Source organism: Manihot esculenta, chromosome 9 (genome assembly GCF_001659605.2).
Source record: "Manihot esculenta cultivar AM560-2 chromosome 9, M.esculenta_v8, whole genome shotgun sequence".
NCBI classification, from domain to species: Eukaryota; Viridiplantae; Streptophyta; class Magnoliopsida; order Malpighiales; family Euphorbiaceae; genus Manihot; species Manihot esculenta.
In genome coordinates this window covers 2856466-2875977 of record NC_035169.2, presented here as the reverse complement: position 1 = coordinate 2875977, position 19512 = coordinate 2856466, and the positions used below count along the sequence as shown (strand labels likewise).

The window sequence follows — 19512 nt, the reverse complement described above, 5'->3', positions numbered from 1 at the left end:
ATACTCCAACTCAAATAATTTAGTCCACTTAAAGGTGCAGATATAAAGATCATACCTGGATTATTTGAGTTTTGAAGTCTCAAAGGATCTGAATCATTTTGCATATTTGTTATATACCATATTGACAAAATGATCATACTTGATTGTATTATTATTATATAATAAAAATATATCATACAGAGATGATTTCCTAAGTATTTTTCCTTAATATACAGCCATTGTAACTAATTTACTATCATATGATTCAACAATCTCAACAACTAAAATTGTAGATTTCTGTCAACCAAGAAACCAAAAAGAAAAATGGTAGATTTCTCAACCACTACACTTGTATTATGGGGCTGTATATCCTGCACCCTGCATTTATAGCGTAGTCTAATGGCTAAATCAATTCTTAATTAAAGCCCCACTTGTTTACAATCATTATTTTCATTATTATTAAAAATATAATAATTAACCAAAAACAAATTGCATATACCTTTATGGTTAGAAAGTCAAGTTGTAATCATATCCTGGCAAGTAGCCATAAGAAAAATGATAGCATCTTAAAAGGTCATTGAGCACAAAAGTAAAATAGATAAAGATTCTTGAGCATTATAGCATGGAATCAATTAGTTTTAGTTTTCAACTCATTTTTAGGACTGAGCTCTCGAGTTAAGGCTGTAGTAGCAGCCCAAAAAAAGAATTGTAAGGAAGATGGTGGGTTTACCAGCTACTTGATCATTAGAAATCTATGACCTCCATTCATCAACAATCATATATCCAAAGAGATCTATTCCATGTCTGATTCAAGCGAAAGGCGCACACATATCATGGTTTCCGCTGCAGGTAATTTACAAATTTACAGTGTTAGAAATTTTTGTTTTATGGAAGAGAATCACAGCTGATTGAAATTAAAAACGAAATTTGAAGTTAGTTAAATTACATATTTACTACATTTGAAGAAGGTAATTACCAAGTTTCTCTCCAAGACACCATTGAATGGTCAAGATATAACAACTTTAGTTTGCTGATCCCTCATTGCACAGCTTTAGAAGACTCAAAACGATTTCGTAGTTTGCTTAGAATGAGATCATTATTCCGCGATAAATGTACTACCAATTCTGTGGTAGCATCATCAGCAGAGAACCCCTTATCAACCATTTCGTTGATTAGTTTTGATGCTTTTGGTAAATCCTCATGCTTGAGAAACCCTTGAATGATGATATTATAACAATAATTATTTGGTAAACATCCTACCTTTTCCATGTCTTTAAATACCTTATACGCTTCATCCATTAATCCTTGTTGGCAGAGTCCTTTCATAATTGCATTATATACATAAACATCAGGTTGTAAACCAATTTCAAAAAGACTAGAAAAAAGTTCCTTGGCATCATTAATCTTCCCAACTTTGCACATACCATTGATCAGACTGCTACATATCACAAGATTAGGCTTCAACTGACTTTTCTCCATTGCTTTCAATAGTGTGAGTGCCTCATCTAGATTCCCTTGTCTGCACAAGCCATCAATCATAGTTGAGAAGGTTACTATATCTGGCTGTTGACCATGAGAGCACATATCCTTAAAGAGCTCCTTTGCATTTTGGGGCCTCCCTGCTTGAAACATACCCTTTATAAGAGTAGAATAAGTAACAGCATCAGGAACTAAACCTTTATGGGACATTTCATCAAAAAGCTCCTTTGCATCATCTATCATGTTGCACTTACAATATCCATTGATCAAAATGTTGTAGCTAAAAATGTCAGCTATTTCATTGGTCACCATCACATCAAATAGCTTTCTAGCCTTATCAATTTGGTTGCCTAGACAATATCCATCCAACAATGAACTATAAGTGACAACGGTAGGTTCCACACCTCTTTGAATCATTATTCTGAATATATTTTGTGCATTTGAAACCAGTCCTTTCTTACAAAGAGTGTCAATCAATATATTGAAGGTAAAAACATCAGGGGATATGTTCCTCCCCACCATTTCTTTCAATAAGGCCAAAGCTTCCTTGAATTGGTCTGAAATGCAAAGACCATCAATTAAGGAATTGTATGTGATCAGATTAGGCTCTCCACCTCTTTGAATCATTACATTGAATGTATTTTGAGCCTCTGAAACCATTCCATCCTTACAAAGAGCATCAATCAATACATTGAAGGTATAATCATTTGGTAATACGTTTTGCTCCACCATTTCATTCATCAAAGCCAAAGCTTGGTTCTTTTGGCCTAATTTGCAAAAACCATGAATTAAACCAGTGTAAGTGATGACATTAGGTGAAATGCCCTTATTCCTCATTTGATAGAAGAGCTCTAAAGCCTCACCAACTAGCTCATCTTTGCAAAGTGTGTCAATGATTGCATTGTATGTCACAACATCTGGCTCACAACCTCTATCAGCCATTTCCTTTAGTAGCTCAATAGCCACATTTGTTTTCCCAAATTTACACAATCCATTTACTATCACATTGAAAGTATAAACATTAGGTTGACAACCTCCAGCAAGCATATCATTGAAAAATTCCAATGCTTTGTCCATTTTACTCTCTATAGAAAGCCCATTAATTAAGGTAGTAAACGTGACAACGTCAGGCTCCAATCCGAATTTGAAAATCTTCCCGAAAACAGAGAAGCCAAAATCCACAAGATGTAAACGGCAAAAGCAATTAATTAAGATGTTAAGAGAATAAATATTGTGAGAAATTCCTAGCAATTCAATTGTTTTGGACATGGAAAGGACAGTATGATATTGTTTCATTTTCACAAGGGCATATAAGAATCTATTAAATGGAACCCTAGAAGGCAGAGGATGTTTATGAATTACATGATTGAAGGAAGCAATGGCATCATCAAGGTGGGTAAAAGAAGCAGATTTGAAATTATTTGTCAAGATGCGTGCATCTTCAAGTGTGGAAGTAGAAAAATGGCAATAATTGGTAAATAAGAATAGGAATGGAGATTGAATGGTACCAATTGCCCCTTGTAGCTGAAGATGGAAGCTCCTGCTCTTCCTCCCCCAAGGCATCTTCATCATCATCATCATGGATCTCTCGTCAGTTGTTTTTAGGGATGGATCGGAGATTGGGAATGAGGAAAGGAAATAGAGAATCGGAAAAGAAAGGCTCTCTGCCTGCCGGTAAAGTGGTAAGGATAACGAAAGGAAATTGGGAAAGGAAATGCATTACTCGTTGTTTATTTGCATTAATTTTTTTATTAAATTTTCATATAAAAATTAGGAAAATTATTATTTAATTTCTAAATTTTTAAAAAATTTATTAATTAATTTCTATAATTCTTAAAACTAAGTAAAATACTTTTCATTATTTATAAATACAATAATCTAGTTCTTCTATTAAATTATCTTAACGAATTCCGTTAATTGATATAGAAAAATAAAAAATACCCTTAATAACATATTCACCTTATAAACCCTAATCCTAACAAAGCAATATTCTCTCATTAGAATTTGCTTCCAGCCTATTTGACACATGTGTCTTCATTCTTCTTCTATTAAAATTTCTTTTACTAAATTTTAGTCTCTATTTTCTCTTTTATAAATAAGTATTTAAGATCCAAATGCAAATTGTGTTGTTTCTTTGTAGGCTGTAAAAGTTTTTGGTGCCATTAGTTTAGAGAGTAATATTTCTCTTTTACAGAATCCATTAGATAATGGACTATTGGTTTTAAGCCATTTCTGGCGATGAATCAATAATTTGAAAAAATTTATTTATAGATTCAGCTCAAGAGGTTATAGAAATTTTGTGAACGGTTTTTTAAAGAGATTGAGGAAATAAATATTATAGACACCTGTGATAAATAATTTAGAATTGAAAAATCACCTAGCCACTCCAGCTTCTTCTTATTCTTCTGTTGATATGCTTAGATAGATTAAAACTTGGTGCCATTTGTATTAATTAATTTTACAAATTGTTTATTGATGTTAGTAATTAAAAAGAAAAGCAATTTTGGATGAAGAAAAGGCTAGTATGGATTATGGAGTTAGGATAAAATTAAAATATTAGTTATGAAAAAAATATTTATCTTTCATGTATTTGATATTTGATATTTTTTTATATTTATGAATAGTTATTAAATATATATTAATATTGTCTCATGAAAGTGGTTCTGGTTCTACTAAGGGTGGTAAATGATTGGGGGAAAGTTTAAGAGAAAAAATGAGAAACAATTTGAACTAAATGGTCGAAGACAAAAAAGAGAAAATGTTAAAAATATTTGAAAATTTTTTTATACATAATAAATTGCCCTTTTAGTACGGTTGTATTTTTTTTTTTTGAAATCCATGATTGAAAATTAGAGAATAAAATTTAAAACCTATTTACTTAAATGCATTGCGAATGCTTATTGATATAATTTTTGAATCACATTATGCTAAAAAAATTTATTATTTAAGTATTTGAGCTTATTAATACTATTTAAATATATCATGTATTTTTAGTATTCATGTCTTTTAGCGTTCGATTACATTAGTGTTTTTGATATTTTAAGTTGTAAAATTGTGAATTAGGAAAAAAAGAAATAAATTAGCTTTAGTTGCAATAATCAGCTGCCAATTAGTGACTAATCATCCACAATTAGCAATCAAATCGTATATAATGATCAAAAATCTTTTTTGATTACTATAAATTAGCGACAAAATAGCGATGAATAAATGATTTTTATCCTTCATGAACAAGGAAAAGCATGACCATTATATTAAACTAATTTTCCCACGTTTATGATTGATGTAGAAGACTCCTAAATGAACTTGCATGTGCAAATAATTTGTGTACTAAAAAAAATTGGTTAGCATACCCACAGAGAATGTTCAAGACTAGCGGTTGGTTTCCACCAGAAAGCTAGGACAAGGAAACTCACTGGAGTACACAGGAATACAATACGTCTAAGTCTGGCTATACTTCAAAATAAAAAATACAAATTTTTATTGTTTTGGACATTAGTCCCACATAAGTTCAATGTACTATTTCGTAGGCCAACCAACAACGATATGGTCATATAAGCATAGCATCATACAATAATTCTTTTTGTTATAGTTTATGGCCCAGGTTAAATGTGTTAGACAAATATAGCATGGAAAAATTTTCCTGTACTTTTAATACGATGGATGAAGCAATGAAGCGTGTTAACGTGTTATAATAAATAAAGTAATACGATTTCTCAAGGGGAGAGAGAGAGAGAGAGAGAGAGAGAGATTTAGTTGCATAGCCAGTGTCAAATTTCAATTGACAAAACTTGTTTTTTTTTTTTTAGCTTTTAACCAAGATCTGTGATATGCTAGCATAACGAAGAATAAGAAAAACATGGATGACATCTTCCTTAACCATCTCCATGCATCAACTTCCCATATAAGAAGTGCAGTCTATTTAGCTGAAAATGTTTTACTGTCTGAACATAAGCTACTCACGTTTTGAATTGTTTGGTAGATGATTCCATTAATTCATAGAGAAAGGCATGAAGAGAACATAAAGCAATCTTAATAAAAATCTAACAAATTTTTAGAATGATAGATCCACAATGGAATAATCAAATTAGAAAAGTGAAGTTAAGTGACCTTGTGATATAAAGTTGAAAGAAGCAGTACCCATAAATAACTTAAAAGAAGCAGGCAAAACCCTTTTCTCCTTGGCCCAATATACATCATATTTCTTTGAATAATATATAATCCTGGATCTATAATTTAGGAAGCAGTTGGAAAATAGTTGCATTAGGCCAAAGCAAGGGCAGTGATTTTACTCATATCCTTAAAATGGACTAACTATATTTGATAGCTATTGCAATTAACTATCCTTAAAATGGACTAATTACACATGCCATCAACTCCGCCAAAGTAAAGAATCTCAAAGGGAAGAATATATATACCTTCCACAAGCATTTCTAAAATTCAAATTTCCATGAGTTAAAAAATTGATTTTAAAGGAAAAGATTGTGAACTTCATAGTATTAGATGCTAATGCAATGATTTCACTAATTTGATTCGTAGGAAAATAAAAGAAATTAAGGATCTATATCTATATATATACCCAACTGGATGACTAGGGGAAAAAAAAAAGGTGACAAAGAGGATGTTTTGCTTTTTCCTCAATTCTCATAACAATTTTTGTTGTCTACAATTTTAGTGACTTTTCATCCAACCAACAGCTAGAAGTCTAGTGATTCTCTTATCTTGTATCCTGGGGCTGTATATCCTGCACCCTGCATTTATAGTGTAGTCTAATTGTTAAATCAATTCTCAATTATAGCCCCACTTGTTTATAATCATTATTTTCATTATTATTAAAAATATAATAATTAAGCAAAAAATAATTGCTTATACCTTTATGGTTAGAAAGGTGAAGTTGTAATCATATCCTTGCAAGTACCTACAAGAGAATTGATAGCATCTTAAAAGGTCATTGAGCAAATATCTGAGTTCAAGAGATCTTATATCCAGGAGATCTAGTCCATACCTGAGTTCAAGCGAAAGGCACACACATATCATGGTTTCCACTGCCAGCAATTTACCAAGTGTTCGAAATTTTCTTTTTGTGGCAGAGAATCACAGCTGACTGAAATTAAACATGACATTTGAATAAGTTAATTAAATTACACATCTACTACATTTGAAGAAGGTAATTACCAAGTTGCACTCCAAGACACCTTGAATGGTCAAGATATAACAACCAGAATGTGGTAAAGACACCTCTACCATTTTGTTGCACACTTACTTCACATAGCCAGACCAATAATGAAAAAAAAAAAAGCCCTTTTAAGTTGAGCATACACAAAAATAAGAAAAAAAATTGCTGCTCTTGTCTTTAGATATTTTTCACATGTGACAATAGATGATCTGACACTTAAAAAACTAGATATAATTATAGATTGTTATACCAGAAAATTGAATTTCAAAGTGGGAGAAAATTGGCATACATAAAAGAACAACCAACATTTTCTGATTGTATACACAAAACCGAAGTCTGGAGTTTTTTTATTTTAGTTATTGCAGACCAATGTAACATTGCAACGGATTCAGCAAAGTTAAGCTGCTTGTACAGCCTAGAAACATGAGTTTAGTGCTAACCCTAAAACATTTCTTGTAAAGAGCAAAGACAACTAACTGCAGGATGTGAAACAGATTGAAGTAATTATAACTCGCAATATAACAAAGTTCTCTTGTACCTGCTGATCACGTGTTGATTCAACAATCTCAACAACTAAAATTGGTAGATTTCTGTCAACCAAGAAATCGAAAAAGAAAAATGCTAGATTTCTCAACCACTACACTTGTATCCTGGGGCTGTATATCCTGCACCCTGCATTTATAGCATAGTCTAATTGCTAAATCAATTCTTAACTAAAGCCCTTTATAATTATTACTTTCATTATTCTTAAAAATATAATAATTAAGCAAAAATGAATTGCTTATGCCTTTATGGTTAGAAAGGTGAACTTGTAATCATATCCTGGCAAGTAGCTACAAGAAAAATGATAGCATCTTAAAAGGTCATTGAGTACAAAAGTAAAATAGATAAAGATTCTTAAGCATTGTAGCATGGAATCAATTAGTTTTAGTTCTCAACTCATTGACTGAGCTCTCGAGTTAAGGCTGTAGTAGCAGCCCAAAAAAAAGTTGTAAGGAAGATGGTGGGTTTACCAGCAACTTGATCATTTGAAATCTATGACCTCCATTCATCAACAATCTTATATCCAAAGAGATCTAGTCCATGTCTGAGTTCAAGCGAAAGGCACACACATATCATGGTTTCCACTACAGGTAATTTACAGTGTTAGAAATTTTTGTTTTGTGGAAGATAATCACAGCTGATTGAAATTAAAAATGAAATTTGAAGTTAGTTAAATTACATATTTACTACATTTGAAGAAGGTAATTACCAAGTTTCTCTCCAAGACACCATTGAACGGTCAAGATATAACAACTTTAGTTTGCTGATCCCTCATTGCACAGCTTTAGAAGCCTCAGAACGATTTCGTAGTTTGCTTAGAATGAGATCATTATTCTGCGATAAATGTAATACCAATTCTGTGGTAGTAGCATCAGCAGAGAACCCCTTATTAACCATTTCATTGATTAGTTCTAATGCTTTTGGTAAATCCTCATGCTTGAGAAACCCTTGAATGATGATATTATAACAAAAATTATTTGGTAAACATCCTACCTTTTCCATGTCTTTAAATACCTTATACGCTTCATCCATTAATCCTTGTTGGCAGAGTCCTTTCATAATTGCACTATATACATAAACATCAGGTTGTAAACCAATTTCAAAAAGACTAGAAAAAAGTTCCTTGGCATCATTAAGCTTCCCAACTTTGCACATACCATTGATGAGACTGCTATAGATCACAAGATTAGGCTTCAACTGACTTTTCTCCATTGCTTTCAGTAGTGTGAGTGCCTCATCGAGATTCCCTTGTCTGCACAAGCCATCAATCATAGTTGAGAAGGTTACTATATCTGGCTGTTGACCATGAGAGCACATATCCTTAAAGAGCTCCTTTGCATTTTGGGGCCTCCCTGCTTGAAACATACCCTTTATAAGAGTAGAATAAGTAACAGCATCAGGAACTAAACCTTTATGGGACATTTCATCAAAAAGCTCCTTTGCATCATCTATCATGTTGCACTTACAATATCCATTGATCAAAATGTTGTAGCTAAAAATGTCAGCTGTTTCATTGGTCACCATCAGATCAAATAGCTTTCTAGCCTTACCAATTTGGTTGCCTAGACAATATCCATCCATCAATGAACTATAAGTGACAATGGTAGGTTCCACACCTCTTTGAATCATTATTTTGATTATATTTTGTGCATTTGAAACCAGTCCTTTCTTACAAAGAGTGTCGATCAATATATTGAAGGTAAAAACACTAGGGGATATGTTCCTCCCCACCATTTCTTTCAACAAGGCCAAAGCTTCCTTGAATTGGTCTGAAATGCAAAGACCATCAATTAAGGAATTGTAGGTGACCACATCAGGCTCTACACCTCTTTGAATCATTACATTGAATGTATTTTGAGCCTCTGCAACCATTCCATCCTTACAAAGAGCATCAATCAATACACTGAAGGTATAAACACTAGGTGATATGTTTTGCTCCACCATTTCATTCATCAAGGCCAAAGCTTGGTTCTTTTGGCCTAATTTGCAAACACCGTGAATTAAACTATTGTAAGTGATGACATTAGGTGAAATGCCCTTATTCCTCATTTGAGAGAAGAGCTCTAAAGCCTCACCAACTAGCTCATCCTTGCAAAGGGCGTCAATGATTGCTCCGTATGTCACAACATTTGGCTCACAACCTCTATCAGCCATTCCCTTTAGTAGCCCAATAGCCACATTTGTTTTCCCAAATTTACACATTCCCTTTATTATCGTACTGTAAGTATAAACATCAGGTTGATAACCACGTGCAACCATATCATCGAAAAATTCCACTGCTTTGTCCATTTTACTCTCTATACAAAGCCCATTAATTAAGGTAGTAAATGTCACAGTGGTAGGCTCCAATCCGAATTTGAACATCTTCCCGAAAACAGAGAAGCCAAAATCCACAAGATGTAAAAGGCAGAAGCAATTAATTAAGATGTTAATAGAATAAACATCGTGAGAGATTCCTAGCAATTCAATTGTTTTGGACATGGAAAGGACAGTGTGGTATTGTTTCATTTTCACAAGGGCAGATAAGAATCTATTAAATGGAAACCTAGAAGGCAGAGGATGCTTATGAATTACATGATTGAAGGAAGCAATGGCATCATCAAGGTGGGTAAAAGAAGCAGATTTGAAGTTATTTGTGAAGAAGCGTGCATCTTCAAGTGTGGAAGTAGAAGAATGGCAATAATTGGTAAATAAGAATAGGAATGGAGATTGAATGGTACCAATTGCCCCTTGTAGCTGAAGATGGAAGCTCCTGCTCTTCCTCCTCCAAGGCATCTTCATCATCATCATCATCATCATCGATCTCTCGTCAGTTGTTTTTAGGGATGGATCGGAGATTGGGAATGAGGAAAGGAAATAGAGAAACGGAAAAGGAAGGCTCTCTGCCTGCTGGTAAAGGAAATGCATTGCTCGTTATAATTGATTGTTAAAATAATAATAATATCGATAAATTTATTTTTTATTAACAACAATTAATATAGTGATAAAAAAATTTTAATAACAATAAAAGTTATTATTATAATTTAAATAAAAAATTATTACTTTCTTATATAATAAATTTAAAATATGATAATAATTAAATATTAATAATAATTAAATACATAACATTTTCAATAAAAATGAGAAGGTCAATTTCTGCTCACAGTAAATTTATATAATTTATAAGTTATATTATTTATTAATTTATAATAATTTTAAGTGATATTTCATTTATTCTTTTTCCTATACGACATTTGGAGAAAATATGTATTTTCACTTTAATAACTTACATTATTAATAGTTATATACGTGCCATTAACGAGAAAAGTTAAGAATATAACTTTTATTAAATTATCGTTAAAAATTTTAAAATTTTATTTCATCAGTCAAATTCATATTATTAAATAAATATTTATTTAATTAATTTATAAAATATATTTTTATTTTATTATTATAAAAAATATTATTTAACATAAAAAAATTTATTAATTGATTTTTAATTTTAAAAAATAAAATAAAAAATCAACAAAAAATTTTAAAAGATATATTAATTAGTAATTTTATTAATTGTAATTATTAAATATTTTATTATTTAATCTTTATAATGGATTATTATTTAATTTTTATATTATGTCAAAATTGACCATTTAATTTTTTAATTTTGTCATTCGGTTAAAATAAAATTTTATATTATATATAATTTAATTTTTTCTAATTAATGCTAAAAATATATTTACTTATATTTTATTCGATAAAAATATTAAAGAATTTGAGTTTATACAATTTAAAATATTTTAATTGAATAATTTAGAAATAGAGATTGAATGATTAATTTCAATAAAATATAAGGACTTATTAATAATTTAAACATATAAAAAAGAATTATTCAAAACTCTCTAAAATTTCATATGACAATTCCTACAAATTTGAGTAGTTCATTAAATTTGTCAGTAGTGCAAGTAAATACGATTGGTCATCAATCTTGGAGTCGAAATCACTGTTCTAAGACTGTTTAATCAGTTATTGTAATGCTGGAAACTTCAGATTCACTACTGAAATTTGATATCTCTCGCTCTCGACATTCACGTATATGGCTACATAGTCTCTTTAAATTTGTGGAATTTTAGCTTTCTAATCAGTCAAATTGGAGAGTAATTTGTTGAAAAAATATGACTTAATTGTATAATGTTGATCTAAAATTTTAAAAAAGAGATTTCATTTTCCTGTTAAAAGCTCCCACCTTGATATTATTGATCAAATTTTTCTAAGTTAATAAAAGATTTGGGAGTGAGAAATTCTTATAAAATATATATATAAAATATTTTATAAAATATTTTTTATATTTTTTATAAAATATTTTTTATAAAATATTTTTTATGAAATATTTTTATTTTTTATAAAATAAATATTTATATTTTTTATAAAATATTTTTTATTTTTTATGAAAGATTTGGGAGTGAGTAATATTTTTTATAAAATATTTTTTATGAAATAAATAAAGTCTTAATTTTTATATTATCTTTATTTAAGGGTTTGGTGTCAAACGAATAGCAAGATATATATATATATATATATATATATATATATATATCAGTGCACATTGACAGACTCCTGAGTCTTCTGAAATTTTTGAAATTTTTCAAAGGTGTATAGATAATTTTTCTTAAAATATGAAAAATTATTATTAAATTTTTGTATATTTAAAAAATTTACCAAAACTCAACCTTATTTCATAATTATTTAATTAAATTATAATTATATTTTATAATTTTAAATTATTTAATCTATTTATCAAAAAAAAATTATTATTTAATCTCTCATCTTCTATATTATTTTTCAATTCAAAAAATTTACTTTTCATTTTTAAGATTTTAAATTCAAATCTCCACTTAAAATTTTTTTTAAGTTATTTACTCATTATTTAATTTATTTTTATAATACTATTTTTATTATTAAGTTGTAAATTTTTTTTATTTATCTTACTTTGTTATTAATCTATTTATAAAATTAAAATTATACAAAAATAATTTTTAATGAGTTAAATTTTTTTTTAAAAAAATAAATTTTAATAGTAAATCCTGTATTAAAATATTATATTATTTTAATAATTTTTTTATAAATTTACATGTTTTAACAATAGTGAAAAGATTTTTTTTACAGTAAATATTATTAAAAATCAACTCTACAATAATAAATCATAAATAATTAATAGATAATTTATATCGAAAAATATATTTATAAATATTGATAATGATATTATTAAAAATATATTTTAATGAGTGAAAAATAGATGAAAATAGTAATGATTTAATTATAATAGTTTATTTATTTTTTATAAAAATTTATTTTCTGAATATAAATTTTTTATACATATTAAAAAATAATTTATTTTATTAATTTTTTAATTATACTATCTTAAAAATATTAAATTTTATTAAATATTAAAAAATATTTTGAATACTTATTTGAAAAAATAATAATTAATGATAGATTAATTTAAAAATAATATAAAATTAAATAGAATTATGATAGTCAATTATATATTATTATAATGAAAGAAAGTGAACAATAACTTTAAAATAATAATAAAAAAATTAATAAAATAGAAGATACTTATTTAAATCGGATAAAATAATAAAAAAATTGATAAAAATGAATGATAGAAAAAATAAAACTTGAAAAAGGAAGTATATAAATGGTAGATATAATCGGTAAAATTACTGAGAAATTGCCATGAAGGGTCTGAATTATTATTTGGTTCTTATATTTTATCAAAATTGACTATTTAATTTTTTATTTTTATGTTATTTCATTAAAATAAATTTTTATATTATTTATTTATTTTTTAATTATATATATATAATTTAATTTTTCTAATTAAAATTAAAAATATATTTACTAATATTTTATTCGATAAGAATATCAAAGAGTTTGACTTTATAAAATTCAAAATATTTTAATTGAATGATTTGAAAATAGAGATTAAATAGTTAATTTTGATAAAATATAAGAATTTATTAGTAATTTAAATATATAAAAAATAATTATTTAAAACTCTCTAAAGTTTCACATGTCAAACGTTAAAAGTTTCAGTCTGATTCGGTTTGATTCGATTTGGTTTGATTGATTTTGATTTTTAATAATTTTTTTTATTTTTTACACTTTATTTTTAGTATTTTAAAATTTAATTAAAATATTTTAATCTTAATATGATTTAATTTCTCTATATTATTAAAAAAACATATTATTATCACTAATCGATTCGGTTCGATTTTTTCGATTTTTTTCTGATCAAAATCGAATCGAACCAAAATATATAAAAAATCAAATCAAATTTTCAAATCGATTCGGTTCGATCAGTTTTTTCAGTTTAAACTGAATACTGCTCACCCCTATTTAGAACATCTTCACGATAGCATTATTGATTAAATTTTTCTAAATTAAGGAAATGTTTGAGAGTGAGAAAATTCGAAAGAAAATTTAATTTATATATATATGGATAACGAGTAAATTTTTCTAATAAAATTTAGATTTTCAGTATTAAATAAAATTTTTTAACTAGATTAATTTATAAATTGGTTTAAAAAAAGCTGTAAATTGAATCAGTGAAGAAGAATATTTATTAATTATCTAATTATTTTATTTTAATTTATTAATGGTAATTGGTAAATATGGTAATTAAGTGATGCTTGAGTTTATAATTTCGAGAATAAATAAAATTTCTTCGATTTTATGGTTTTAAGTTTCTTAAGATGGCAGAATTAGTTTATAGGTCAATAGATTTTTTGTTAGGAGTTTGAAATGGGAGAGATTATCACAAATTATATGAAATATTCACACTTAATTAATTTTTTATAAATTCCATTTGTATTTTAATAAATTCTTATAGTAGAGAATAAAATTATGTATTATTAATATAATACATATTAATTATATGAGTAAATTACGTATTAATAATATAATATAGTTTATATATTAATTATATTTATTTTTTAATTAAAATTATATAATTAATAACTACATAAAATAATAAAATATTCTTATGGAGAGTTGTGTATAATATATATTATATTACTATTGTTATTATTTAAATATTAATATTATTATTTTTATTATCATTTTAATATTAATTATTAAAATTTTAATAATTATTAATTTTTTAACATGTATAATATTTATTATTAATTATTTTATTTATAATTTGATTTTAATACATAAAAAATATTATTCACAAAACTGTACTCTTATTAAAAAAAATAAAAATTTTTATTTTAATAGTATTAGAATTTTAATAATTAATAATAGTCTTAATATAAGTAAATTATTAAAGCATGTAATAGTTTTAATAAAATACTCAATCTATTAAAATTTTAGTATTATATTTGTTAATAGAACATAAATTAATTGAACAAATCAAATTCAAATATTTTAAATAATGTATATTTATATAGTTTTTTAATCCATTAAAATAGTAGTGAACATGTGGATTTTATATGCAAATTAAAATATTATATCATAAATTAATTAAATAAATTATATTAATAAAAATAAATTATAAATTTTACGACGTAACTATTAGTATTTATAAATAATAATGGGGAATGAAAGTTAAAAAAAAAAAAAAAAAAGCAAATATCTATTTTTTAATTAAATTTATATGGAAATGGATATTTTTAAAGCAATTGGGTTTTCCATTTTTTAAAAGTTGTTTACAAAATCGATTTTATTTTTTCTAAAACTACCTTTTTAAAAAATAATGAATTCACAATCTCACATAAATATTACCACATTTATTTATGGAACTTAAAATTTTAAATTCATAAAAATAATTTAAATAATAAAATATATCATAATATAAAAGATTAAGTATAATTTTGACAATTCAATTATTTCCCATTCCCATTTGTTCTTCACCCAACAGCTCATGTTTAACATCAACACATCTAGATTAGCTGCTAAATTTAATAGTCTGCTAAAGGAGAATTTGAGAGCAATATTACCAACCGATCTTCTCTCATTCCAAAATTTCATTTTCATCTCATTCCCCACAGCAAATCTGATATGAATTAAAGGAGAGAAGGAAGAGTTCATCGAAAGTAGCATAGCCTCGAATGTCTTTCTGAAGGGAAGAAATGCAATTTCCTGGAGCAAGAGAGATATCCTTCTCCAAATTGAAAGAATATTTGGACAGAAGAAGTTGAACTTAGAGTGAATCCCTATGATTTTCAAATCTCCAAAGCCATTTGAAGGAAAGAGCTTGAATTTGAAGAGAGATCTCTTTCATGCCTAAGCCTCCTTTCTTTTTAGGCAACGAAAGAGTATTCCATTTAATCAGATGAAGTTTCTTTGTATTGACATTTTTCCTGCCTTTTTTCCTGCCACCTTCTTTGATTATACCTGTGTTATACATAGAGCTAACCTGCCTTTTATGAACTTGTTCATAAATAAATTTGGACAAAAAGTCCTGTTAAATAGCTGAAGCTAAACTAGCATTCCAATCGCTAGTAGGACCAATTGCAGTTGCTTGTCTCAGTGGCTGCATATGTCTGATTTTCATAGTCTTTTTTTGCTTTTCCCTAAATTCCCATAACATTTTCTGTTGTCTATAATTTTAGTTACATTTCATCCAACCAACAGCTGTAAAAATCTAGTGATTTTCTTACTTTGTATTCTGAGACTGTATATCGTGCACCCTGCATTTATAGTGTAGTCTAATTGTTAAATCAATTCTCAATTAAAGCACACTGATTTATAATCCTTATTTTCATTATTATTAAAAATTTAATAATTAAGCAAAAAAGAATTGCCTATACCTTTATTGTTAGAAAGGTGAAGTTCAAATCATATCCTTGCAAATATCTACAAGAGAAATGATAGCATTTTAAAAGGTCATTGAGCACCAAAATAAAAATAGATAAAGATTCTTAAGCATTGTATCATGGAACCAATTAGTTTTAGTTCTCAACTCAATTTTAGGACTGGGCTCTCCAGTTAAGGCTGTAGAAGCAGCCAAAAAAAAATTTCTAAGGAGATGGTGGGTTTACAAGCAACTTCATCATTAGAAATCCATGACCTCCATTCATCAAAAATCTTATATCAAAGAGATCAAGTCCATGTCTGAATTCAAGCGAAAGGCACACACATATCATGGTTTCCACCACAGGTCATTTGCAATGTTAGAAATTTTCATTTTGTGGAAGAGAATCACAGCTGATTGAAATTAAAAATGATATTTGAAGAAGTTAGTTAAATTACATATCTATTGCATTTGAAAAAGGTAATTACCAAGTTGCGCTTCAAGACACACTTGAATGGTCAAGATATAACAACTTTAGTTTGCTGATCCCTCATTGCGCACCTTTAAAAGGCTCAGAATGAGATCATTATTCCGTGATAAATGTACTACCAATTTTGTGGTAGCATTATCAGCAGAGAACCCCTTATCAACCATTTCGTTGATTAGTTGTGATGCTTTTGGTAAATCCTTATGCTTGAGAAACCCTTGAATGATGATATTATAACACCAATTATTCGGTAAACATCCTTCCTTTTCCATGTCTCTAAAAATCTTATATGCTTCGTCTATTAAGCCTTCTCGGCAGAGTCCTTTCATAATTGCACAATATATATGAACATTAGGTTGTAAACCATTTTCAAAAAGACTAGAAAACAGTTCCTTGGCATCATTAATCTTGCCAGCTTTGCACAAACCATTGATCAGAATGCAATAGGTCACAAGATCAGGCTTCAACTGACTTTTCTCCATTTCTTTCAATAGTGTAAGTGCCTCATCGAGATTCCCGTCTACAAAAGCCATCAATCATAATTGAGAAGGTTACTATATTTGGCAGTTGACCATGAGAGCACATATTCTTAAAGAGCTCTTGTGCAGTTTGGGGCCTCCCTGCTTGAAACATACCCTCTATAAGAGTAGAATAAGTAACAACATCAGGAACTAAACCTTTATCAGACATTTCATCAAAAAGTTCCTTTGCATCATCTATCATTTTGCACTTACAATATCCATTGATCAAAATGCTGTAGCTAAAAAAGTCAGCTATTTCATTGGTCACCATCAGATCAAATAGCTTTCTAGCCTTATCAATTTGCTTGCACAGACAATATCCATCCATCAATGAATTATAATTGACAACATCAGGTTCCACACCTCTTTGAATCATTATCTTGATTATATTCTGTGCATTTGAAACCAGTCCTTTCTTACAAAGAATGTCGATCAATATATTGAAGGTAAAAACATCAGGGGATATGTCCCTCCCCACCATTTCTTTCAACAAGGCCAAAGCTTCCTTGAATTGGTCTGAAATGCAAAGACCATCAATTAAGGAACTGTAGGTGACCACATCAGGCTCTACACCTCTTTGAATCATTACATTGAATGTATTTTGAGCCTCTGAAACCATTCCATCCTTACAAAGAGCATCAATCAATACATTGAAGGTATAAACATCTGGTAATATGTTCTGCTCCACCATTTCATTCATCAAGGCCAAAGCTTGGTTCTTTTGGCCTAATTTGCAAACACCGTGAATTAAACTATTGTAAGTGATGACATGAGGTGAAATGCCCTTATTCCTCATTTGAGAGAAGAGCTCTAAAGCCTCACCAACTAGCTCATCTTTGCAAAGGGTGTCAATGATTGCATTGTATGTCACAACATTTGGCTCACAACCTCTATCAGCCATTCCCTTTAGTAGCCCAATAGCCACATTTGTTTTCCCAAATTTACACAATCCGTTTACTATCACATTGAAAGTTCGAACGTTAGGTTGATAACCACGTGCAACCATATCATCGAAAAATTCCACTGCTTTGTCGATTTTACTCTCCATACAAAGCCCATTAATTAAGGTAGTAAATGTCACAATGTCAGGCTCCAATCCCAATTTGAGCATCTTACCAAAAACAGAGAAACCAAAATCCACAAGGTGTAAGTGGCAGAAGCAATTAATTAAAATGCTAAGAGAATAAACATCGTGAGAGATTCCTAGCAATTCAATTGTTTTGGACATGGAAAGGCAATTGTTTTGGACATGGAAAGGACAGTGTGATATTGTTTCATTTTCACAAGGGCAGATAAGAATCTATTAAAATGAACCCTAGAAGGCAGAGGATTCATATGAATTACATGATTAAAGGAAGCAATGGCATCATCAAGGCGGGTAAAAGCAGCAGATTTGAAGTTATTTGTCAAGAAGCGTGCATCTTCAAGTGTGGAAGTAGAAGAATGGCAATAATTGGTAAATAAGAATAGGAATGGAGATTGAATGGTACCAATTGCCCCTTGTAGCTGAAGATGGAAGCTCCTGCTCTTCCTCCTCCAAGGCATCTTCATCATCATGGATCTCTCGTCAGTTGTTTTTAGGGATGGATCGGAGATTGGGAATGAGGAAAGGAAATAGAGAATCGGAAAAGGAAGGCTCTCTGCCAGCTGTTAAAGTGGTAAGGATAACAAAAGGAAATTGGGAAAGGAAATGCATTACTAGTTGTTTATATGACTTTTCTCTCTATTTGTTGTTATTTTTTTGTAATTTTTTTTTATTAATTTTTCATCTAAGAATATTATTTAATAACAAATTAAATTTATCATTTTATAATAATAATTTTTTAAATATAAATTCAATTAAGTCTTTACCTTTATTTAAGGGTCAAATAATTTTAATTCAAAATTTTGAATCAATTAAGTTATAATTTAACATAATATTATTTTTTAATAATAAAATTATTTTTTATATGATGAAACTTTATTTTTATAATTTTAAAAATTATTTATTATATTTATATATTTTTTAAATTTTTTTATGATAATTAAACTACTAAATTTTTAATGTTTTAAATTATAAAAACAATATTTTATAATTAAAAAATAATATTAAGTTAGAATCTATTTAGCTCTCAATAAAATTACATAGTTTAATTAACCTAAAATTTTAAATTGAATTTATTTGACTCTAAATAAAAATGAATTTTTGTATACAATATCATATTAAAATTATACATCATTTTGAATAACTAAATAAATTTTCTTTTATATTATTATGATATTAAATTATTATAACCGTACCTTATATTTAATTAAATTTAGTTAAAAATTAATTAATTTTGTTAATTTTATTTTTTTAAATAAAATATTATAAATATAATTGTAGAATATTGATTTTTTTATTTTATTAAATAATATTCCTTATTTAATAAATAATTATCAATGTATATTTTTAAAAATATTATTATAGTCTAATTGTAAATAATATAGATGAGGAAAATGTAACAGCCCGGCCCTTTTCCACCGGCACTGTTACCGTAGCAGTCCGGGCTTTTTTCCCGGCCCTGCTACAGCT

The 19512-nt window shown here is 28.1% G+C and overlaps 3 protein-coding genes and 1 long non-coding RNA gene across 4 annotated transcripts; all 4 read right to left on the bottom strand.

Annotated features, from left to right (window-relative positions):
• Window positions 1-1017: 1017 nt before the first annotated feature.
• LOC110607263 (putative pentatricopeptide repeat-containing protein At5g59900) lies at window positions 1018-10081 on the bottom strand. The gene is made up of 2 exons (XM_043959847.1): window positions 7955-10081; window positions 1018-2610 (listed from the first exon to the last, which is right to left on the bottom strand). Exons 1-2 carry the CDS (start codon window positions 10079-10081, stop codon window positions 1018-1020), a joined length of 3720 nt encoding a protein of 1239 aa, XP_043815782.1.
• LOC122724540 lies at window positions 6051-6699 on the bottom strand. Its single transcript, XR_006351994.1, has 3 exons — window positions 6461-6699; window positions 6328-6373; window positions 6051-6206 (listed from the first exon to the last, which is right to left on the bottom strand). It is a non-coding gene; the product is annotated as an uncharacterized LOC122724540 (long non-coding RNA).
• Window positions 10082-16484: 6403 nt separating the features above from the next.
• On the bottom strand, window positions 16485-16919 carry LOC122724558 (pentatricopeptide repeat-containing protein At1g62930, chloroplastic-like). Its single transcript, XM_043959846.1, has one exon. The coding sequence runs from the start codon at window positions 16917-16919 to the stop codon at window positions 16485-16487; it is 435 nt and encodes a 144-aa protein (XP_043815781.1).
• A 22-nt stretch (window positions 16920-16941) lies between these two features.
• LOC110607255 (pentatricopeptide repeat-containing protein At1g63080, mitochondrial-like) lies at window positions 16942-18635 on the bottom strand. The gene is made up of 2 exons (XM_043959845.1): window positions 18449-18635; window positions 16942-18069 (listed from the first exon to the last, which is right to left on the bottom strand). Exon 2 carries the CDS (start codon window positions 18067-18069, stop codon window positions 16942-16944), a length of 1128 nt encoding a protein of 375 aa, XP_043815780.1. The 5' UTR covers window positions 18449-18635.
• Between the last annotated feature and the right edge of the window lie 877 nt (window positions 18636-19512).